The 24,694-nt window shown below is 38.7% G+C and overlaps 1 protein-coding gene across 3 annotated transcripts in view; it reads right to left on the bottom strand.

Moving 5' to 3' along the window:
* Positions 1 to 6,664: 6,664 nt before the first annotated feature.
* Positions 6,665 to 24,694, bottom strand: part of SLC22A15 (solute carrier family 22 member 15) — a 94,284-nt gene continuing 76,254 nt past the window's right edge. For 2 of the 3 annotated variants that reach the window (XM_034929877.3, XM_034929873.4), the window contains 4 exons: positions 13,519 to 13,639; positions 11,893 to 11,965; positions 9,695 to 9,883; positions 6,665 to 9,384 (listed from right to left, as the gene is read on the bottom strand). In XM_034929877.3, coding sequence (XP_034785768.1) covers positions 9,295 to 9,384; positions 9,695 to 9,883; positions 11,893 to 11,965; positions 13,519 to 13,639 — 473 coding nt within the window. In that variant the 3' untranslated portion in view covers positions 6,665 to 9,294. Of the gene's footprint in view, positions 9,385 to 9,694; positions 9,884 to 11,888; positions 11,966 to 13,518; positions 13,640 to 24,694 lie in introns of those variants that run through there. The other variant, XM_055114412.2, reaches the window with a different exon arrangement.

The raw sequence follows: 24,694 nt of genomic DNA, 5'->3' as shown, positions 1-24,694 counted from the left end.
TTCACTCTAATATTCCACATAACCAAAATAACACTAACTTTACTCTTTGGTGAAATTTCTTTTCCAAAATTCTTTGCTGCTGCTCTGGGTCTTCAATCTTGGCAATTCTTCTCCTTATCATCTAAATCCTTATCAAGGCCTTCCCTCTCCTGGTGGACTGGATTGGGAAAATCATAAATTCTTTCATGATGACATTAGTGAATCAATAACTAAGGAATTCAACAGCCCAGTGGCGTCCGAAGGCATTTTCTGGTCTTGAAGATGTTTTTGAACCTACTTAACAATAAATACCTTTTTCGAGGATGTGGCAGGATGAATACATAAATACAACCAGCCTGTCAAACTTTCCCCTTAGGCTTTACTCTCTGTTGTTTTCAGCTATTTATTCGTTCCTCTAGCAAAGCATTCCTCTGACAAAGATGACCTATATTTAGTCAACATATGAGAGCCATCTTCTGAGTTATCTAGCAAACAGAAAAACCTAAACATTGATCAAACACCTAATGATTTTTTTCTTAATGTGTTTGATGATCCTCAAATGCCCAGAACCAAATAGATATCATTTCTCAACCTTTTATATGGTGTTTCCATTAGATGAATTATTTTAAAAGACCTGACTATTACAATATTGATGACTATGTCAAAAATTCATCCAAAGAATACCATCATAGACTGCCTCTCTGTTGAGACAGGGAGATATCTCAATTTTTAAAAATCACCAAATTCATTCATTCTACAAATCAGTAGGCTGAATGGTACTATGGTAATAAGTCTATAGGTACATGGACAAGATTATTATTTAATAATTAATCTTTCTTTGCCTACCTCCTTTCTCAAGGTAGACATCATTAACCCTATAAAAAAGGGATCAGTTCTCTCTTGAATGTATTCTCATCCTAACTACAACTTTAAACAAAATTGTGAGATTAGATAATGAGCAGGTTAAGGTGATATGAAGGTTTTTCTAGTATCTATAAGCAGCTTTCTCAGACATAAATCATCAAAAGTCCTTTTCTCAAATTGATTTTGGGGAAGAGTATCCCTTTTGAGTACATTACTGAATAGACTAGTTAAACTAATCGTGATTGCCTTGTGTCTGGGCACCCACTCATTCAGAAATGTAGTGACTACTGTGTCCCAGATAGCATGCTAGTTTTTAGGGTTACTAAGATGAATAAGATAAGGTCCTTGCTTGCCTTTGAGTTCAAACTAACAATAGAGCTCATATGAAAGAGTGGTGAATATCTGAATGCCCATGATACATTGGGCCCAGAGCTATGGGTTGGAAAAAAGAAAGACATGTACCCTGTTTTTGTAGAGCTTGTGGCCTAGTAGGGAAGACATCATCATTTATTAAATGACACAATAAGACTTTAATGGAAGGCTGAGGGCAATGGCTCATATCGGTAATCTCAGTACTTTGGGAGGCTGAGGCTGTCACATCACTTGAGCTCAGGAGTTCAAGACCAGCCTGGGCAACATGGCAAAACCTCATCTCTACAAAAAAATTAGCCCTGCATGGTGGCACACGCCTTTAGTCCCAGCTGCTTGGGAGGTTGAGGCAGGAGGATCACTGGAGCCTGGGAGGCAGAGGTTGCAGTGAGCCAGGATCGTGCCACTGTACTCCAGCCTGGGCAACAGAGCGAGACCCTGTCTCAAAACAAACCAAACAAAGAGTTTAATGGAAAAGTATAGGTTGATTACAGAGAACATAACAAAAGTATAAGTAATAACAGAACTGATTAACTGATTTTGATAACTGCTAAAACACTGTTAAGATACAGCAACAAATGAAACTCAAAAACACTTACGAGTTTTAAATTATTTTGTAAGCAGTGTATTCTTTCAAACAACAAGTGACAAAATGCCTCAGTGGGAGACCTCAGGCTTAAATAGTTAGAAAAGATCAACAATAAATGCAGATTTGGGGCTGTTACCCATGATTTCCGTCTAGCTTCTCCAGGTGATGACTGAATTATTCATTAAATTAATAACATACACTGATGACTCCACTAGGTCTTGTCTACCTAGGATCTTTTGACACACACTTTAAGACACCTGTGACAGGCTGAATAATGTTCCTCCCCAAAGCTATCCATATTTAAATCCCCAGAACCTGTGGATGTTACCTTTTATTGCAAAAAAAGAATCCAGAAACCAGCTCTGCTGACAACTTCATTCAAGCCCCTTAGGACTCATTTCGTAGTCTGACTTTCAGAGCTGTCATAAAATAAATTCATCTTGTCCAAAGCCACTAAGTTTGTGGTAATTTGTTATAGCATCAATAGAAAACCAATGCAAGACCCCATTACTTACGAAAACTGAGAAGGCCTTTGGGAGTATTCTTTAAAGAAAAGTTGGTTTGATTGGCATTTCCTAACCACTGGTCTTTTTGGCTGCCATTCTTCCTCTAAAAGCAAAATACTCTTCATCTTCTTGCTCTTCCTTTGTTATAGTACCCACTCAGAGGAAACTATCATGGAAAAATTAATTACAACAAATAATTTGGAAAGAATATTATTTGAAAGTAAATTGATGCTCTTTGCCAATATTCTTCCCTGTCAACTTCGGAATTAAGTTTTCCAATCTAACTATGTTGCATCAGAGACAGGCATATTATAGCTATTACAATTTATTTCAGGTCACTGTTTTGCTATTTTATATTATCAAGGAAATGGGGGGGGGTGTGTGTAAGTGTGAGGCCTTAAGGCATCTGCTGATCATAGTTGATCTTTGTTTTCCTCAAAAAGAATCACGAGTGTGGTGAGATGTAGTATTTGATGTAGTCCTCAGGTCATTCAGTACCCACTGAAAGCATCAGAGGGCAAAGGGAGTTGTTCGGCAAATCACACCCTAGTTGTAGACAGTGTAAGGCATGTTGTAGTCCTTCTTCTTTTACACTGATATGGTGACATGCATCTATAAAAGTGACTCCAGGAAGCAAATTAATCTGTTGTATTATCATCACCAAGAACTGCTTAGCTTGAACACTTCTAAAGCTGTAATCATCTGATGTGACAGATATTCAACAATTTTTAAGGGTTTCCCAGTGGTGAGTGAATATCTTCTGTTTGCCTCTGCCTCTCTGGATCCACTCCTCCTGTGGTGCCGTGCTCCACAAGGCTGACCTTTACAGACTCTATTAATGGCTTCCTTTTGCATAATGCTTTATCTTCCATGGTTTCTAGAAACTCTGCACACATACTGGTAAATCACTCATTAATTAAAGTCCTCCAAGTTGACTGTGTGCTTTTACATTCATGCACAATCATTTTATTCCATTTCTTAAAGTTATATTTTGAAGCAAAGCAACTCTATCTATCAATTCTGTTCAAAATCAATTGTTCTGCAGGGTCTAGATTGAAGTTCTTTTAATACTAATTTAGCTACATCTGCCCTTCATATTTTTCAATAAATATGTAATCTTTTCTAAGCTTTATAAGACAGCTCTAGAGTCTTGGCTGAAAAGTTGTCTAAATGTTTCCACAAATGCAAAGCTCTTTTTCAAGAGAAATTGAGACTTGCAGGTGGGCAAGTTTATAGACTTTCTCCACAGGGAAGAGGGATAATTCTTCATCTGGGAGGAATAAGAGTGAGATTTCTATATTTTTGTAACAGAATATCAATAGTCTTGACTTTAAAGTATGACATGAAAGCATTTAAATCCCTTTAATTAGCAAGTACTCCAATCATTCACTGGAAAATTTAAACATGAAAGGACTTTGATCCAATAAAAATTTGCCAACATTTTGTTCAACATTATTGAGATCCAACTACCTAAATCATAGAACTATGTTTTTACTTCATCCTATGCATATGAAATTATATACACACATTTCCCTACTGAAGGTATTTACCTCCTTTGTTTTATTACAACTAACAATGCTGCAATGAACATTCTGTAAAAATCTCTTGTAGACATGTATATCAGGCAAGTACCAAGGCAAATATTAAGGGTAGTATGTTTCACTTTTTCCAACTGCATGTTTTGATCCATTCAAAACTGTGAAATCATTTTTGTGTGTCTTCACTAGTATTCCTTATGAAATGAAATAAAACAGAAAATATAATGCAGTGCATATATTAAGGGAAGGTATTGTTTTATAACACCATTTCAATTATATATAGGCACACACACACGTGGGTATGTATGTAGGTGTGTACTGTGTGTCACAGTATAAAACATTTTCTTTACAGTGGGTTATAGTAAAATTTTCTGAAAACACTCTTCCATGATACATACATAGAAGCAGAATTTCTGAATCCTAGACTATGTACATTTTCAGCCTTACTTGCTAATGACAACCTAGTTGATGAATAAATTTATGCTTCTATCAGGATGTCACTAAATTCCTTTTTCTTCATAGCTTTAACATTTGATATTCTCTTATTTTCCCAATCTAATGGATTTTTAAAGATATCTTCATGTGGTTTCAGTTTGCATTTCCCTGATCCTGTAGTGAGGTTGAGCATCTTTTCATCTGTGAATCGTGAATTGCCTAATCACAGTTTTTGTAAACTTTATTACTTTTATCTCTGATTTGCAGTAACTCTTTATATAGTCTGGATATTAATCCTTATTGCTTATAAATGTTGCCCTAATCTATTGCTTTCTTTTTTTTTTTTTAAGATGGAGTCTTGCTTTGTTGCCCAGGCTATAGTGCAGCAGTGGGGTCTTGGCTCACTGCAACCTCCGCCTCCCGGGTTGAAGCGATTCTCTGGTCACAGCCTCTTGAGTAGCTGGGATTACAGGTACATGCCACCACACCTGGCTAACTTTTTTTTTGTATTTTTAGTAGAGATGGGGTTTCACCATGTTGGCCAGGCTGGTCTCAAACTCCTGACCTCAGGTGATTTGCCCACGTTGGTCTCCCAAAGTGCTGGGATTACAGGCATGAGCCACTGCACCCAGGCTGCTTTCCTTTTAACTTTGTAGCATGTTCAGTCATACAGAAACAAGTTTTAAATTTAGATCAAGTCAAATATATCAATTAAAAAATAATTTATGATTTTCAGTTCTTGTCTGATAAATCTATCCATCCTCCAAGGTCATAAGAATATTCTATAATTTTCAAATAGTTTTAAAGTTTTGCTGTTTTTCATTGAGGCCTTCAATCTATTTGGAATTTATTTTTATTATGGGGAGAAGATTTAGTATCAATAATTGTTCACTTTTTCCTCTAATGTGTCATGCTATCTTTAACAAATCTGTTATGTTCTATTGATCTATTTGTCTACTGCTGACCAATAATACAGCTTCATAAGTTTTTATATCTAGAAAGTCAAGTCCCTTCTGTTTGTTCTTCTTTATCAGAATTGTCTTGAATATTTTTGGATCTTTGCTTTTCCATTTGAATACCAGAAGTATTATTCCAGGTTTATTAAAAAATCTTGTTAAGATTTTAATCAGTATTGCCCAACTGACAACATCTCTGGCTGATACTGCCTCAGAGAAACCAAATGGCTCCAGCACTGCGAATCTGAGCAGAAAAAAGCACACTCATCAAAAGTATGGCCTCCACCTTGCTTCTACCTTCCAAGCTCCATTTGTATCTGATTGAAGGAAACCAAACTGCACCTGGCTGCAAGGGGTAAACTTATCTGCAAGAAATTCAGAAAATATACATTTTAGCTTTAAAGCTTCTGTAGTATAAGAAGATAGAGTAGAGCAGTGGATTTCAAACTATGGGTTGCAACCTATTAGCGAGTCATGATATCCATTTATTGAGTTATAAATGGCATTTTAAAAAGTGAAATAGAACATAAGTTATCAGTATGCCTAGCAAGATTAAGTATTATTGCATAAAATATATACATTTTTATGATTCATAGATATTTTATATATACATATATATTTGTAGGTGGGGAAGTATGACACGATGAATATGTAAAATGCATTTCTTACTGTGGGTTATGATAAAAAAAAAAAAAGGCTGAAGGCCAAGGTACCAGGAAGGTGAAGAGATGCTGTGTGCCAGTTTACCATATCTACTATAGTATCTCTTATTTTATTAAGGAAGCATCCTTTTATTCCTACTCTGCTAATAGCTTTTATTTTGAATGGATGTTGAATTTTGACAAATAATGTTTATTTTTCTATTGAGGTAATCATAAGCTCTTTCTCCTTTGATGTACTACATTGATGGATTTTCCACAATGCATTGTCTTTGCATATTCCTCATTCTAAAAGTATTTTGATAGTTAGCTTTTGTGTCCATCAGTCTACAACTTTCCTACAACCCCTGTCCCACATATTACTTAACTTTACTAGCAGGTTCTGCATTTGCCCAACTTGTCAAAGCTACTACTGTAGATTTTGAGACATTCTGGGAGAACAAAAAAAAGGCCTATGTTTTATGATTCTTTATTACATTCACAAGAAGCCAATATATCTGCATTTTATTTAGTTTAAAAATGTAATCATTTATAGATATTTTTCCAATTTAAGAACCAATGATAAAGAATTTGTATGGAGAAGTCCTAATGTGAAGCTGGTTTTTAATTCTGATACAGTAGTGACAATTATTTCCATATGTATTTGTTATGAATATAAATCACCTACTAAAAGTATCTTCATCAATTTGCCCACCATAAAAATATCTGTCTGATTTATGGTTACCTAAACAGTGTCTCAGAAACTCATTTTCTTCATTTATTTGCTTCATTTTGTTTATTTGCTCATTTTTAAATACTAAAGAATATCTGCATTGCTTGAAAGTTGCCAAATAACAAGTATTGGTTTTACTGGGCTGTGGTTGTAACTCACAAAATCAGAAAATTTCAGCATGGTTTCTTTCAAAATATTTGTGAGGTGTAAGTATTTTGGACAAGCTGCTAATGAGAACTTTCACCCTGGAAACTCTGGGGTTTCTTATATATCTTACATTTATTTTTCTTGCTTTATTTTAGGAAAAAAAAATTTTAATTTTGAATAGAATTAAAAAAACAGGATACTTTTTACAAACCATCCGCACAACCAAAATACATTACCTGTCAATGAAAAGTTTTCCAATAATTTAATCAATGCAAATATACACATATACACATTCTCTACATCAATAGTATTCAACAGTTTTTATCAAAAGGAGGAAATTTTGATTTTATAAAGGCAGTGGAAATAAAAAACAGTAATTATTAAGTTTTGCTCAAGGACCATCTAGAAAGAAAATTTAGTGACACATCTGAAATAAGCAACTGATGGCCAGCCTAGCCTTATTAAGTAACACGTATTCAAATTGTAGATCTCCCCCTCCTATTTTCCACCCCATAGCTAAGAAAGGAAACACAGGGATAGAACTAATTGAACTCTATTAGCCAGAGGCAATCGAACCCAGTGTAAATAGAGAGATGGACTCCCAATTGGTCTTCAAATGGAACAAAGTCATAACACTGGTTTTCTTTCGATGTTGGACGTATGGGTGATACGTTTCTAAATTTATAGTTTCCAAATTTTCTGTAATGAGATATATTACTCTTATAATACAAAGAAAACTCCAACTAATCAAAAATTATATATATGTTAGTTCACTGTTTTAAATGCCCAACCACCATTTAAGAATAACTTTTAAGTGTCTTTGTAAGTTCTTCCTCTCTTCCTATTCTGATGTTGAGAAGGGGTCTATTTTCCAGAGAAAGTTAAGCAGGATTTGACAATTTGGGAGTTTGGGTCAGATTTGCTTGGAGTTTGTAAAAATTATACTGGGAGGAGTTCCACAATCTCCCTGATGGCTAGAAACAGTAATATTTACTAGGTTCTTACTGTGTCTAGGCCAATGTTCTGGGCACAGCAGGGAAAAATAAACAGTAGTAGAGATGGCCTCTGTTTATGAAGAGCCCAACTAATAATCAAGGGCATAAAAGACATAAAAATAACAATTACAAAGGTACATACTGATACAGTGGAAACCAGAAGTCAGTGTGCAAGAAAACATGACAGTATTTGGAGCCAATTGGGGTGATGCTTCCAGCACTTCCAGAAGCAGCCACAGTGACGTCTTCTATTTACCTCTAATTCAATTTCTTTTTCTCCAAGAGGTTAGTAGAAATGGAAATTCTGAAAACACAGAAATTTTCCTCACTGGGAAAGTGACCTAAATCAATGCTGCCTAAGCTTGTTGACTCCAGGTTTATATTCCTATTTGAGATAGTATTCAAGTTTCATGAGAAAACATGTTTTCAAGACATGATTTTAGGAAATCAAATATAAGATTCACTTGAAAGTTGGTAGCACTTAATGAAAAACCAAGGTTTCCCATGAAATTACTGAACCTTCCATTTTGATTAAACAGGTTGGGGCTGATCTAGGACAAGAAGTTCTTAAATATTGTCCAAATCCCTCATGGCACAATGCTGAAAGCAAAACAAACAAAAATTTATCAAAGATAATTTTATTTTCTCTCTTATTAAAAACTGCACCTTTTTTTTCCTCCAGGTGCTCAACATGTCACTGTTTAACTGCCCTCTACTTAAAGCTTTCTCATTTACTATGCATGATTTTGGAGTACTAGAATCTCAGATGGAAATTTTTCTGGACGTGCATATTAATGGGAAAGGAAGAAATCACACAATATAGTATCCAAGGGAGCTGACAGGCAGCCAGAGCTACACCCCTGACTCTGAGTAAACCGCTTTGGTACATCTGGCTTTTCCTAATGAATCATCTGTGGGACTCAAGGCACCAGCAGCCCAAGTCAATCAGCAGGCTGGGAACCAAGCTGAGGACTCATATTTCATCAGCTAAGAAAAAGCTGGAGGGTCTCGGGACACACAGATGACCTCTGGGTGCTTTTCCCTGGACACAAAATGAAAATGCTGATGTTAACCTGTACCAGAAGATTCCTGAGGAGCAATTGATAGGGGCAAATGTCCAACATGGTATAAGGATTAAATCTTAATAATAGCTTATCTTACCCCACCAAAATGGTGAGAAATTTTACATATCTGCCTTTATTTAGATCATGATGAAGGAAAAGCGACATGATGAAATCTCTAGAAACAAATGAGCCTACCACTTTGGAATGTGGGTTTGGGCTGTTCTGCCAGATGTTATGATTCTGAGTAGAACTTAAATTCTAAACAAATTAACAACTATTCTCTCAATGCAGTGATGTTGTCTTTCATGAAATCTCTTCTCCAACTTCTGTGCCTAAAAACATCAGTCCATGCCAGGTACCATCTATGTACGTTCAAGCCAAGCCTCTATTTTTACAACTCTCTTAGGAGTCATGGAAGAACCTGCCTTAGCCAGAGGCATAAAAGACGATCCTTTGCTTCTTAGGGGGAATCTGGGGCTCTTCACTTGATCATCTGAGTCTCTTCATCTGCATCATAAAATTCTTCCTCTTCCTCACTCTCACTCCCTAAAGAGCTCTCCTTGTCCACACACTGAAACAGGAAAGAAGAAAAGGGCAGTGAAATGATGTTATGACATTTCTGAAATGGAAACTACCATCTAGCTATTCAACTGACAAATGTATTTATATGACATTCATTCCCCCAAGAAATAGCCCCTAAAATATTCTAGGAAAGCTAATGAATCATCGATCATCCTTATTTCTCTGAAAATCAGCTGCTGTTAGATCCCACTTTTGTTTTCCAGCAGTTTTACTCAGTTCTATTTAATTTAACGCAAACCTTCTTTTTTTCATTAACTGCCACTATCCAAGCGGTATAATAATTAAGAAAAATATCACACCTGTGGGGGGTCCAAAGCCTGTAAAGATAATGCTTCTTCTCCCAGCCTGCGATACGAATACACCTGAAGGTCGGAGAATGTTTCTAGCAGCGGACTGTTAAGGGTCTCCGGCAATAACAAACTCAGGAGGCCGGAGGTCAGACCGGTGGCTCCGAAGACAATGAATGGTAAAGACCATTGCACATATTTCTGCAGAGGTGGGGAGTGGAATGAAAATAAACCAGTGAATTAGTTTCCTTAGCATGTAATACAAGCAGTCTCATGACTGAAAAACTGTCATGTTTACCACCCAGTTCATGACCTCGCACTAGACAACACTATAAGCCACTTCTTTCCACATAAAGAATTATCCTGGGAAATCAGAGAATGATTCCTCAGGCATGTAGAGATGGGAGTGAGTAAATAAAAGGACAGCACTAGTCTGTAGATTAGAAGCAGCAATTTCATGTCCGGGGTGGGTACTGTAGGAGAAGAGGCCAGGCTGCCTCTGAGCAGGCAGGCCTATATGGCCAGAGTTGATAGGACATCTCGTAGTTCAGCTTCCATTCCAGGTGAGCACACTTTGCACAGAGGCATCCCAAAATACTTGCTGATGATGAACTTTAAAGTTCTTAATCCTGGAATTGGCCAAACCATCCTATATACCTTAAGACCATAACTGAGAGTTCCAGGGATTAAAGGTATAAAAACTCTTTTAAAAAACCAACCCTACGACATACATATGGCTTATAAACTTCTAAACTGAACATGGTTAAGGGCTGGTGATACAAGCAATTGTTTCAGAGATCCAAAACATATTCTCAGGAAAACAGAAACATTTCGTCACAAAGAGGTTCAAAAAAAACATGAAAAACAGTTGCTTCCAGGGTGTTTCTCTGGGGCTTTTCTGAGCTGATCAACATTCTAGAATTCCTGCTAAGCTTTATGATCTTCTGGTTTAGGCTTCCAAATTTCGTGGGTAGGTCCACTACTAATTAGGATTTCCCCTCAGGCAATTTTTTCCTGATTTTTCAAAGTGAAGAGATGATGGAGAAGGAGGTGGAAAAGGGAGAAGGGGGAGGAGAAGGGAGAGATGGAGAGAACCGAGCAGAAGACAGGGATGAGGAGGAAGAGGGAGGAGGAGAATCTCTCATCTCTAGCCATCTACACGCAAACATATGTCCAGCACTGTGGGCCTGTTGTTGAAACAAGGGGAACACACACTTTCCCTTCTTCTAACCTTGTAGGAAGCAACAGAGACACAGTGTTGGGTATTATAATGTTGTAGGATAGCTATCCAAAGTCAGATATCTCTAACAGTACCTATATTTTGCAGAATAAAACACAAACCTACATGACTCCTTCAGGAGAAGGGTCTTGTGACCTAAAATTAATCATGAGACATGGAGAGAGATACTCTGAGAAGGGAAATGTACTGCACCTCAGAAAATGAAAAGGTTATAATGGCATTTCAGAGACCTGCCTAAGTAATGAACAGTTGTCTATAGAACAGGTCCACAAGTCCCACATCAAATCTAGTTGCTTTCAAAAAGTCCTGGCTGGGGAAAGTCACAAATCAAACCAAGGAGAGACTTGCATAGGGGTCCCCTGGGTTCTTTCACAGAATCTGAGCATTTTAAGATGAAGGATTTTAGGGCTGTCATTTAATCTGGTTCCCTTTCTTTGACTATAAAAGTTAGAAAGTTTCAAAAAAAAATATTAACAGACACAGTGAGAGACGTATTTCTCCTCTGTTATTTTCCAGGAGGTGTGTTCTTGGGGGAACGTATTTAACCTCTTTCTGTAGCATGTCTCATATTTAATACAGGGGTAACAACAATGCCTTCCTTTTATGGTTACTATGAGGACTGCATGTGATGATATGTAGAAAGTGCTTGGCATAGAGCCCAGCACACAGCAGAAGTGTCATACATACTTATTAGTTGACTAACTTTTTCATGGGGACAGGAATGGGGCACACTGGCATTAGCAGACCCTCCAACAAATCCAGATGAACAAAAAATCAGACCCACTGGAGGCAAATGAATCCTCGATAAGAGTCCATCTGCCCTGATGGAGTACTATCTAAAAGGGACAAGGTTCACATTTGTGTCAGCTGATCTTAAATGACATCTGTTCATCACCTCTTTCTACTCAAAAGCATAAGCATTTCCAAAGCAGAGAATCAAGAAAAACAAAACTAGAAGGTACAAACCAACCAGTGAGGGGATGAAGGGAGCAATAATCCCACCAACTCGGGAGAACATGGAACAAGTTCCAAGCCCAACATTCCTGAAAAGCATAAGTAAAAATACATCAGTAAGTTCTAGCGGAGGAATTAAGAGACCCTTGGGGGGCAGCAGTGGGCCTTGAATAACATGTCCTGAAGTGGAAGCACAGGATCCTAGAGAACAGTGGGTTCTAGAGCTGCCTACTAGACGTTCCTGAGATGCTAGGAATGTTCTATAATTACCCAGTCCAATGTGGAAGCCACTAGACACACACACTACTGAGTGCTTGAAATGCAGCCAGGAAGGATGAAGAACTGAATGTTTAATTTATTTAATTTTAATTAATTTACACTTAAATAGCTACATGAAGCCAGTAACTACCATATTGGACAGTGGATCCACAAAGGATGATATAGAAATGAGCATTTGAATATTTTTAAGTTAAAAGTTCTCATGGATTTTCATGCCTTAGATCTCCTACAGACTGCCAGGGTTTTATGATCTGAAAAGGCTGCTCATTTATTTAAACTCAACTAACTAATTAACAATTAACGGGTCAATCATATAAATAGAAATTGACTAAGTGTGTACTGTCAGGAAACCAAGAACACCTTTATGGGGAGTGCAGGCATAAAAAAGATAGGAAGGAGAGAGGGAGGGAGGGAGAGAGAATGATAATTAATGGTTTTGGGTAGAGGGATACAGCACTCTGTAATCCCAGCTGAAAAGTTCATACCCACATTTGCTCTCAAAATTGTCCCAGAGTGGACAAAATCATCATCCTAGTTTTATAGCCAGTAGCCAGGTAAAGTAGGTTATAGGATCAACTAGGAAATTACTAGCCAATTGCAGACACTCTGCTCTCTTACTAGGAAAAATAATTTTAAATTAACAGGCAGAAAGAACCATGAAGCTTCTTGCATGGATAAGGGAAGGAGAAGGATTGTTTGGAATGATCCTCTAAAAGACTGAGAAAGAGCTGGCTGAGGGAATACCTGCCCAGGCCACAGAAGCAGTTCTGCAAAGCCTCAGCTGCACCCCCATCCTTCAAATTTGGGTGTGTTTCTTGCTTTCAGACTTATTTTATGAAGGGAAATTTAGGCTGGATATTTATTCTTTTCAATACAAACACATCCTATTCATTAAGAACCCAGCTTTAACAATTGCTGTTTAACTCTGATATTCACTTATTACTATATGAAATTATCTTCTAAAAATGTGTGTATTTTGTGTTAAAACATAGGCTCTGTGAGAATAGGGAGCTTGTCCCCTTGTCTTTGATGTGTGATGCAGTATGGGTGACTGAATAAATAAAATTCACCAAAATAATAATAGCATCTGTGCACTGTTTGGGTGACAGAATATGCCTAGCATAGAGTACTTCTCTTACAACTTACACTAAGGAATTCAGTCCACCATAAAGTGACATTTTCCTAGCAGAGCAGGCAGAGAGCAGTCTGCCAAGGCAAGCTCTCAGCCTAAACTGCTTGCTGAATTATTGCTGCCCCAAACTAACTCCAGAAGCAGATGAAATGAGTACCACACCTCTGTTGGTGCAAGAATGGATGACAAAGTGTAGAATGTGTGAAGAATGAGGCTGTGTGAGACACGTACCTGATGACTGTAGGGTAAAGCTCAGAGGTGTAGATATAAACAATGTTAAAAGCAGCACTGATGGTCAGCTTCCCCAGCAAGGACAAGGAATGGCTGTTCACCACTGCAAACACACCTGTGTCTGAGGAGGACAAGGGCAATGCCTGTGAGACCCACAGTTGAAACAATTCCTCTAAATGGCACATTTCATTTTGATGGAGCAGGTGGCATTCATGTTGATCTCAAAGACCAAAGAGATAGTGTAACCAAATACACATTCAGAAGGTTTAGTAATCACACAACACATGCATCTATTTTCTCAGTGTTTTGGCTCTACCCTTGAAAACTTACATAGTGGTGTCATTAAGTGTGATAAATTTTCACTCACTCCTGAATGACAGAGTACCCTGAAAACTTCTGTACTGTCATAAAGTAAGCTTCATGGAAATTATAAGTTTCATCTTCCAAGGGTGTAACTTGACTCTCCTTTCTTCCCTCTTACTCACATAATCAATGACGTAAAACAGTGGTCTGCACAACAAGCCCTGATAAGTACATGAGACAGAGGTAAGCTCCAGAAAAGCTCTTATATGCAGTTTGCATTCTCTGGTGTTTCATTGAGAAGGTAAGGAACAATGCCATTCAATTACTATCAGAAGATCAAAGACATTAATGTTCTTTCTTTCTTTTTTTTGAGACAGAGTCTTGCTCTTGTCTCCCAGGCTGGAGTGCCACGGCGCGATCTCAGCTCACTGCAACCTCCGCCTCCTGGGCTCAAGCGATTCTCCTGCCTCAGTCTCCCGAGTAGCTGGAATTACAGGCACCCACCAATACGCCCAGCTAATTTTTGTATTTTTGGTAGAGACAGTGTTTCCCCATGTTGGCCAGGCTGGTCTTGACCTCCTGACCTCAGGTGATCCACCTGCCTCAGCCTTCCAAAGTGCTGAGATTACAGGTGTGAGCCACCACGCCCAGCCGATGTTCTTTAAATAACAAGAATCTAAATATGAAATTACTTTTACTCCTCAACTTCTCACTTGAATTACTAATCAATAGTAATATTTTAGTTTCTTAATGTAATGCTTTTATTTAAAATGCAAAAAATATATTTTATGTCAGTTCATTTCTTTACCAAAAATGCTAACAATTATCTTATTTTTTTTTTCCTTTATTAACATTATACTTTCTGGGATTCTACAATTTAATGATTTTTTTTTTTAGAAAAGTTTAACCTCTCCCCTTCAATAATCATTTGCCTCTACCTTCAAAATAACAATTTACTTCTTATGAGGCAAAAAAGTTCTCACTGACTCTGTTGTACTTCTGCCATTCCCTATCAAACATCCCAGTGAATGACCACCACTCCATTTCCTCCAATGCACCTGTCCTGGCAACTTACTACAATCTGGCTTCCATACCATCCTCTCCTGAAATTCCTACTCTTGAAGGTCAGCAGCAATGTCCTCATCACCAAATGTAATTGCCTCTCATTCTCCTTGACATTTCTGCCAAAGAGAACACTCTCGTTCCTTCCTTTGGAATGTATGGCTCACAGAAACCACTCTTCCCCTAAGCAGCTCAAATGAAATATGCTCTCTTTCCTTCAACCTCCACTGCCCCTACTTTCCAATCCATTCAACTGGCGTGCCTCAGACACTGCCTTGTGGCTGCTTACTTTTCCATCTTGCCTGTCCAAATTGGGATTTCGAGTTCTCTCAGACCCAGGTTGGTAACTTCCTTGTATTCGTGTTCCTCAATGCACCTCCCATAGCACTATGTACACTGGTGCTCACTAAATATCTGCTGAACTAATAAGTGGAAGGACTACAAGAGGGATTAATTTAGTGAATAGAACCTGTGTTCATGCTCTCTCAACTTGAAAGGAGGGAGGCATAGACATGCCCCAGTCCAAAAAATAAGTTTCACCTTCCCTGCTTAACTATAAAATAAATCATCTTCTTTAAAGAGTGTGTCTTGAACAGAGTAGTCCAGACTCTGCCAGACTCCACCTTCTGGAGCTGCTTTCTCAAACTCTTCTGCCAGGCTATTTGGAAGACGATGTTAGCTCTTCTAAGTCCTGGATATATATTTTTAAGCCACAAGGTGCTTCTGATAAAGAATCATGTCTTTCAGCATTTACCCTGAGATATGTTTCTCAACTTTTGAGATCTAACAACATTTTCACTTAAACCAATAATGAGGGCAAATTAAATTCATCCATTATTTTCCAGGAAACAGAATGAGTTGGGAAAAGGTATTGGGAGGCATTGAACCAAACAGAAATACGCACATTTGCTTGATTGCAAATGATCTCTGGGACTGTTTTCAACCCATACAGAATGGTATCTTTCAGAACTGTATGGAGGCACTATACATCTTTAACAACAGGCTAAAGAACTGCCATCCTTGAAATCTGGATTCCAAGGGTGTGTCACAGAAAGTATATCTTCTTAATACCCACAAGATCCAAAGCTAGATGAAGTTTTCCATGATAGGGTCAGGATAGCTCCAGCTGTAGCCCATTTGGGAAGCCTGGCTCCAGCTACATGTCCACAGAATGTGTGCATTAGTCCAATACCCCATCTGATGCTTAAAACTTCTCTCGTATGTGCCTGACAATGGGGTCTGCAGTTGCCACTTAAACCAGGGTAATTCACTTTTTCCTCAAGAAAGCCCATGTCCATTTCAGACAGTTTTGGTTATGAGAAAATTATTTCTTTTTCTTTCTGGGACTCCTGCCTGTGGGGCTGCTGGGCTGTTTGTCCTGGCAAATACTCAGGAAGGCTTTGCAGCCATTAGACTGGTTCCCTGGATTCTTTATCTGAAAATCAGATATTATTGGCTGTTACCAATGAATGTCCAAAGTGATGGTCTAGAAAAAAGAGCGATTTAAAAGACATACGGAAAACTAAACTATCTTTTTAAAAAAGGAAATCTCAAAAAACACTTGTATACTTCAAATACTAACTCAAGGAGGTTATACATTTATTCCAATGATGCAACTACTACAGACATCATTTTCAGAACTATTTTTCTGGAAGGTTTTCCAGATACCATTTGGGATCACCAGCAAAAAATGTCTTAGTATGATATAGTCACATTTCACTGACCCAAAATGGCAAAAAATTCAACTTTCACATCCACTTCATTCACTGTGTGATTACAAGAAAATTGTTCATTTTGATTGTTCACATGTTAAAAATCTTTAAGACAGGTACAGGTCCTCTGCTCTGATACATAAATGGGGTAAGAATCACAATGCATTTTGCTTCCCTCTGGCTTTTTATAAAAAGCATATACACACAAACTTCTGTCACAATAGTTTCACCTTTTCTAGGATTTCACAATAATATAATACTGTTTGTAGACTTTTGTGTATGGTTTCTTTCACTCAGCACAGTAGGACATAGTTCATTCCTTTTTTGTTGTTGACTAATATTCCATTATATTGATATACCACAATTTGTTTATCCATTCATCAGTTGAAGGGCATTTGAGTTCCATCCAGTTTGGGGCTATTATTAATAAATCCACTATGAACATTTGCATCAAAGTCTTTGTGTGGATCTAGGTTTCCACTTCTCATGAGTAAAGCTGGGTCATATAGTAAGTGTATATTTCACTTTAAAATAAGCTGCTAAACATTTTCCAGAGTGTCTATACCATTTTATATTTTTACTAGCAATGTATATGAGTTACAGTTCCTCTTTATCACCAACACTTGCGGTCTCTGTAATTTTTGTCATTTTAATCAGTGTCCTGTGGCATCCCACTGTGGTTTCATTTTTATTTTTATTTTAGTTTCCATAATTTATTGAGGTACAGGTGGTATTTGGTTACGAGTAAATTCTTTAGTGGTGATTTATGAGATTTTGCTGCACCCATCACCCGAGCAGTATACAGTGCACCCTATTTGTAGTCTTTTATTCCTTGCCCTGCTTCCCTCCAAGTCCCCAAAGTCCACTGTATCATTCTTATGCTTTTGTGTCCTCATAGCTTAGCTCCCACATATCAGTGAGAACATACGATGTTTGGTTTTCCATTCCAAGTTACTTCACTTAGAATAATAGTCTCCTATCTCATCCAGGTCGCTGCAAATGCCATTAATTAATTCCTTTTTATGGCTGAGTAGTATTCCATCGTATATATACCACGGTGTCTTTATCCACTCGTTGACTGATAAGCATTTGAGTTGGTTCCACGATTTTGCAATTGGGATTTCTGCTGCTATAAACATGCATGTGCAAGTATCTTTTTTGAATAATGACTTCTTTTCCTCTGGGTAGATACCCAGTAGTGGGATTGCTGGATCAAATGGTAGTTTTACTTTTAATTCTTTAAGGAATCTTCACATGGTTTTCCATAGTGGCTGTACTAGTTTACACTCCCACCAGCAGTGTGGAAGTGTTCCCTGATCACCCACATCCATGCCAACATCTACTGTTTTTTGATTTTTTGATTATGGCCAGTCTTGCAGGAGTAAGATGGTATCGCATTGTGGCTTTGATTTGCATTTCCCTGATCATTAGTGATGTTGAGCATTTTTTCATGTTTTTTGGACATCTGTATATCTTCTTTTGAGAATTGTCTATTCATGTTCTTCACCCACTTTTTGATGGGATTGTTTGTTTTTCCTTACTGATTTGTTTGAGTTTGTTGTAGATTCTGAATATTAGTTCTTTGTCAGATGTACAGATTGTGAAGATTTTCTCCCACTCTGTGGGTTGTCTGTTTACTCTGCTGACTGTGCCTTTTGCTATGTAGAAGCTCTTTAGTTTAATTAAGTCCCAACTATTTTTTTTATGTATTAGTCTGTTTTCTTTTTTTTCAGTATTATTATTATTATTATTATACTTTCAGATTTAGGGTACATGTGCACAATGTGCAGGTTAGTTACATATGTATACATGTGCCATGTTGGTGTGCTGCACCCATTAACTCATCATTTAGCATTGGGTATATCTCCTAATGCTATCCTTCTCCCCTCCCGCCACCCCACAACAGTCCCCAGAGTGTGATGTTCCCCTTCCTGTGTCCATGTGTTCTCATTGTTCAATTCCCACCTATGAGTGAGGACATGCGATGTTTGGTTTTTTGTCCTTGCGATAGTTTACTGAGAATGATGATTTCCAATTTCATCTACGTCCCTACAAAGGACATGAACTCATCATTTTTTATGGCTGCATAGTATTCCATGGTGTATATGTGCCACATTTTCTTAATCCAGTCTATCGTTGTTGGACATTTGGGTTGGTTCCAAGTCTTTGCTATTGTGAATAGTGCCGCAGTAAACATATGTGTGCATGTGTCTTTATAGCAGCATGATTTATAGTCCTTTGGGTATATACCCAGTAATGGGATGGCTGGGTCAAATGGTATTTCTAGTTCTAGATCCCTGAGGAATCGCCACGCTGACTTCCACAATGGTTGAACTAGTTTACAGTCCCACCAACAGTGTAAAAGTGTTCCTATTTCTCCACATCCTCTCCAGCACCTGTTGTTTCCTGACCTTTTAATGATTGCCATTCTAACTGGTATGAGATGGTATCTCATTGTGGTTTTGATTTGCATTTCTCTGATGGCCAGTGATGATGAGCATTTTTTCATGTGTCTTTTGGCTGCATAAATGTCTTCTTTTGAGAAGTGTCTGTTCATATCCTTTGCCCACTTTTTGATGGGGTTTTTTTTTTCTTGTAAATTTGTTTTGAGTTCATTGTAGATTCTGGATATTAGCCCTTTGTCAGATGAGTAGGTTGTGAAAATTTTCTCCCATTTTGTAGGTTGCCTGTTCACTCTGATGGTAGTTTCTTTTGCTGTGCAGAAACTCTTTAGTTTAATTACATCCCATTTGTCAATTTTGGCTTTTGTTGCCATTGCTTTTGGTGTTTTAGACATGAAGTCCTTGCCCATGCCTATGTCCTGAATGGTAATATCTAGGTTTTCTTCTAGGGTTTTTATGGTTTTAGGTCTAATGTTTAAGTCTTTAATCCACCTTGAATTGATTTTTGCATAAGGTGTAAGGAAGGGATCCAGTTTCAGCTTTCTACATATGGCTAGCCAGTTTTCCCAGCACTATTTATTAAATAGGGAATCCTTTCCCCATTGCCTGTTTTTCTCAGATAGTTGTAGAAATGCAGCGTTATTTCTGAGGGCTGTGTTCTGTTCCATTGATCTATATCTCTGTTTTGGTACCAGTACCATGCTGTTTTGGTTATTGTAGCCTTGTAGTATAGTTTGAAGTCAGGTAGTGTGATGCCTCCAGCTTTGTTCTTTTGGCCTAGGATTGACTTGGTGATCCGGGCTCTTTTTTGGTTCCATGTGAACTTTAAAGTAGTTTTTTTCCAATTCTGTGAAGAAAGTCATTGGTAGCTTGATGGGGATGGCATTGAATCTATAAATTACGTTGGGCAGTATGGCCATTTTCACGATATTGATTCTTCCTACCCATGAGCATGGAAGGTTCTTCCATTTGTTTGTATCCTCTTTTATTTCCTTGAGCAGTGGTTTGTAGTTCTCCTTGAAGAGGTCCTTCACGTCCCTTGAAAGTTGGATTCCTAAGTATTTTATTCTCTTTGAAGCAATTGTGAATGGCAGTTCACTCATGATTTGGCTCTCTGATTGTGTGTTATTGGTGTATAAGAATGCTTGTGATTTTTGTACTTTGATTTTGTATCCTGAGACTTTGCTGAAGTTGTTTATCAGCTTAAGGAGATTTTGGGCTGAGACAGTGGGGTTTTCTAGATATACAATCATGTCATCTGCAAACAGGGACAATTTGACTGCCTCTTTTCCTAATTGAATACTCTTTATTTCCTTCTCCTGCCTAATTGCCCTGGCCAGAACTTCCAACACTATGTTGAATAGGAGTGGTGAGAGAGAGCATCCCTGTCTTGTGCCAGTTTTCAAAGGGAATGCTTCCAGTTTTTGCCCATTCAGTATGATATTGCCTGTGGGTTTGTCATAGATGGCTCTTATTATTTTGAGATATGTCTCATCAATACCTAATTTATTGAGAGTTTTTAGCATGACGGGTTGTTGAATTTTGTCAAAGGCCTTTTCTGCATCTATTGAGATAATCATGTGGTTTTTGTCTTTGGTTCTGTTTATATGCTGGATTACATTTATTGATTTGCGTATATTGAACCAGCCTTGCATCCCAGGGATGAAGCCCACTTGATCATGGTGGATAAGCTTTTTGATGTGCTGCTGGATTTGGTTTGCCAGTATTTTATTGAGGATTTTTGCATCAATGTTCATCAAGGATATTGGTCTAAAATTCTCTTTTTTGGTTGTGTCTCTGCCCAGCTTTGGTATCAGGATGATGCTGGCCTCATAAAATGAGTTAAGGAGGATTCCCTCTTTTTCTATTGATTGGAATAGTTTCAGAAGGAATGGTACCAGTTCCTCCTTGTACCTCTGGTAGAATTCGGCTGTGAATCCATCTGGTCCGGGACTCTTTTTGGTTGGTAAGCTATTGATTATTGCCACAGTTTCAGAGCCTGTTACTGGTCTATTCAGAGATTCAACTTCTTCCTGGTTTAGTCTTGGGAGGGTGTATGTGTAGAGGAATTTATCCATTTCTTCTAGATTTTCTAGTTTATTTGCGTAGAGGTGTTTGTAGTATTCTCTGATGGTAGTTTGTATTTCTGTGGGATCGGTGGTGATATCCCCTTTATCATTTTTTATTGCGTCTATTTGATTCTTCTCTCTTTTTTTCTTTATTAGTCTTGCTAGCGGTCTATCAATTTTGTTGATCCTTTCAAAAAACCAGCTCCTGGATTCATTAATTTTTTGAAGGGTTTTTTGTGTCTCTATTTCCTTCAGTTCTGCTCTGATTTTAGTTATTTCTTGCCTTCTGCTAGCTTTTGAATGTGTTTGCTCTTGCTTTTCTAGTTCTTTTAATTGTGATGTTAGGGTGTCAATTTTGGATCTTTCCTGCTTTCTCTCTTGGGCATTTAGTGCTATAAATTTCCCTCTACACACTACTTTGAATGTGTCCCAGAGATTCTGGTATGTTGTGTCTTTGTTCTCGTTGGTTTCAAAGAACATCTTTATTTCTGCCTTCATTTCATTATGTACCCAGTAGTCATTCGGGAGCAGGTTGCTCAGTTTCCATGTAGTTGAGTGGTTTTGAGTGAGTTTCTTAATCCTGAGTTCTAGTTTGATTGCACTGTGGTCTGAGACACAGTTTGTTATAATTTCTGTTCTTTTACATTTGCTGAGGAGAGCTTTATTTCCAACTATGTGGTCAATTTTGGAATAGGTGTGGTGTGGTGCTGAAAAAAATGTATATTCTGTTGATTTGGGGTGGAGAGTTCTGTAGATGTCTATTAGGTCTGCTTGGTGCAGAGCTGAGTTCAATTCCTGGGTATCCTTGTTAACTTTCTGTCTCGTTGATCTGTCTAATGTTGACAGTGGGGTGTTAAAGTCTCCCATTATTATTGTGTGGGAGTCTAAGTCTCTTTGTAGGTCACTCAGGACTTGCTTTATGAATCTGGGTGCTCCTGTATTGGATGCATATATACTTAGGATAGTTAGCTCTTCTTGTTGAATTGATCCCTTTACCATTATGTAATGGCCTTGTCTCTTTTGACCTTGTTGGTTTAAAGTCTGTTTTATCAGAGACTAGGATTGCAACCCCTGCCTTTTTTTGTTTTCCATTGGCTTGGTAGACCTTCCTCCATCCTTTTATTTTGAGCCTATGTGTGTCTCTGCATGTGAGATGGGCTTCCTGAATACAGCACACTGATGGGTCTTGACTCTTTATCCAATTTGCCAGTCTGTGTCTTTTAATTGGAGCATTTAGTCCATTTACATTTAAAGTTAATATTGTTATGTGTGAATTTGATCCTGTCATTATGATGTTAGCTGGTTATTTTGCTCATTAGTTGATGCAGTTTCTTCCTAGTCTCGATGGTCTTTACATTTTGGCATGATTTTGCAGTGGCTGGTACCGGTTGTTTCTTTCCATGTTTAGTGCTTCCTTCAGGAGCTCTTTTAGGGCAGGCCTGGTGGTGACAAAATCTCTCAGCATTTGCTTGTCTGTAAAGGATTTTATTTCTCCTTCACTTATGAAGCTTAGTTTGGCTGGATATGAAATTCTGGGTTGAAAATTCTTTTCTTTAAGAATGTTGAATATTCGCCCCCACTCTCTTCTGGCTTGTAGAGTTTCTGCCAAGAGATCCACTGTTAGTCTGATGGGCTTCCCTTTGTGGGTAACCCAACCTTTCTCTCTGGCTGCCCTTAACATTTTTTCCTTCATTTCAACTTTGGTGAATCTGACAATTACATGTCTTGGAGTTGCTCTTCTCGAGGAGTATTTTAGTGGCGTTCTCTGTATTTCCTGAATCTGAATGTTGGCCTGCCTTGCTAGATTGGGGAAGTTCTCCTGGATAATATCCTGCAGAGTGTTTTCCAACTTGGTTCCATTCTCCCTGTCACTTTTAGGTACACCAATTGGACAAAGATTTGGTCTTTTCACATAGTCCCATATTTCTTGGAGGCTTTGTTTGTTTCTTTTTATTCTTTTTTCTCTAAACTTCCCTTCTCGCTTCATTTCATTCATTTCATCTTCCATCACTGATACCCTTTCTTCCAGTTGATCACATTGGCTCCTGAGGCTTCTGCATTCTTCACGTAGTTCTCGAGCCTTGGCTTTCAGCTCCATCAGCTCCTTTAAGCACTTCTCTGTATTGGTTATTCTAGTTATACATTCGTCTAAATCTTTTTCAAAGTTTTCAACTTCTTTGCCTTTGGTTTGAATTTCCTCCTGTAGCTCAGAGTAGTTTGATCGTCTGAAGCCTTCTCTCAACTCTTCAAAGTCATTCTCCGTCCAGCTTTGTTCTGTTGCTGGTGAGGAACTGCGTTCCTTTGGAGGAGGAAAGGTGCTCTGCTTTTTAGAGTTTCCAGTTTTTCTGCTCTGTTTTTTCCCCATCTTTGTGGTTTTATCTACTTTTGGTCTTTGATGATGGTGATGTACAGATGGGTTTTTGGTGTGGATGTCCTTTCTGTTTGTTAGTTTTCCTTCTAACAGACAGGACCCTCAGCTGCAGGTCTGTTGGAGTTTGCTAGAGGTCCACTCCAGACCCTGTTTGCCTGGGTATCAGCAGTGGTGTCTGCAGAACAGTGGATTATCGTGAACCGCGAATGCTGCTGTCTGATCATTCCTCTGGAAGTTTTGTCTCAGAGGAGTAGCCTGCCGGGTGAGGTGTCAGTCTGCCCCCACTGGGGGGTGCCTCCCAATTAGGCTGCTCGGGGGTCAGGGATCAGGGACCCACTTGAGGAGGCAGTCTGCTTGTTCTCAGATCTCCAGCTGTGTGCTGAGAGAACCACTGCTCTCTTCAAAGCTCTCTTCAAAATGACAGGGACATTTAAGTTTGCAGAGGTTGCTGCTGTCTTTTTGTTTGTCTGTGCCCTGCCCCCTAGAGGTGGAGCCTACAGAGGCAGGCAGGCCTCCTTGAGCTGTGGTGGGCTCCACCCAGTTCAAGCTTCCCGGCTGCTTTGTTTACCTAAGCAAGCCTGGGCAATGGCGGGCGCCCCTCCCGCAGCCTTGCTGCCGCCTTGCAGTTGAATCTCAGACTGCTGTGCTAGCAATCAGTGAGACTCTGTGGGCGTAGGACCCTCCGAGCCAGGTGCAGGATATAATCTCCTGGTTTCCTAAGCCCGTCAGAAAAGCGCAGTATTTGGGTGGGAGTGACCCGATTTTCCAGGTACCATCTGTCACCCCTTTCCTTGACCAGGAAAGGGAACTCCCTGACCCCTTGCACTTCCCAAGTGAGGCAATGCCTAGCCCTGCTTCGGCTTGCGCACGGTGCACTGCACCCACTGTCCTGCGCCCACTGTCTGGCACTCCCTAGTGAGATAAACCCGGTACCTCAGATGGAAATGCAGAAATCACCCGTCTTCTGCTTCACTCACGCTGGGAGCTGTAGACCAGAGCTGTTCCTATTCGGCCATCTTGGCTCCTCCTTCTTAGTCTGTTTTCATGCTGCTGATAAAGACATACCCAGGACTGTAAACAAAGCTACTGTTTGATCCCAGAAAACTCCGAGTTAAATCACAAATCTGCTGTTTTTCTGCAGTCTGCGAAGAGGATGTATCACCACGGCGTGGACCTCGAGCAGCTGCTGGACATGTCCTATGAGCAGCTGATACAGCTGTACAGTCAGTCCCAACTATTTATCTTTGTTTTTATTGC

The sequence above is a fragment of the Pan paniscus genome, chromosome 1 (assembly GCF_029289425.2).
Source record: "Pan paniscus chromosome 1, NHGRI_mPanPan1-v2.0_pri, whole genome shotgun sequence".
Lineage (NCBI taxonomy): Eukaryota > Metazoa > Chordata > Mammalia > Primates > Hominidae > Pan > Pan paniscus.
This window is presented reverse-complemented; position numbering and strand designations above follow the sequence as displayed.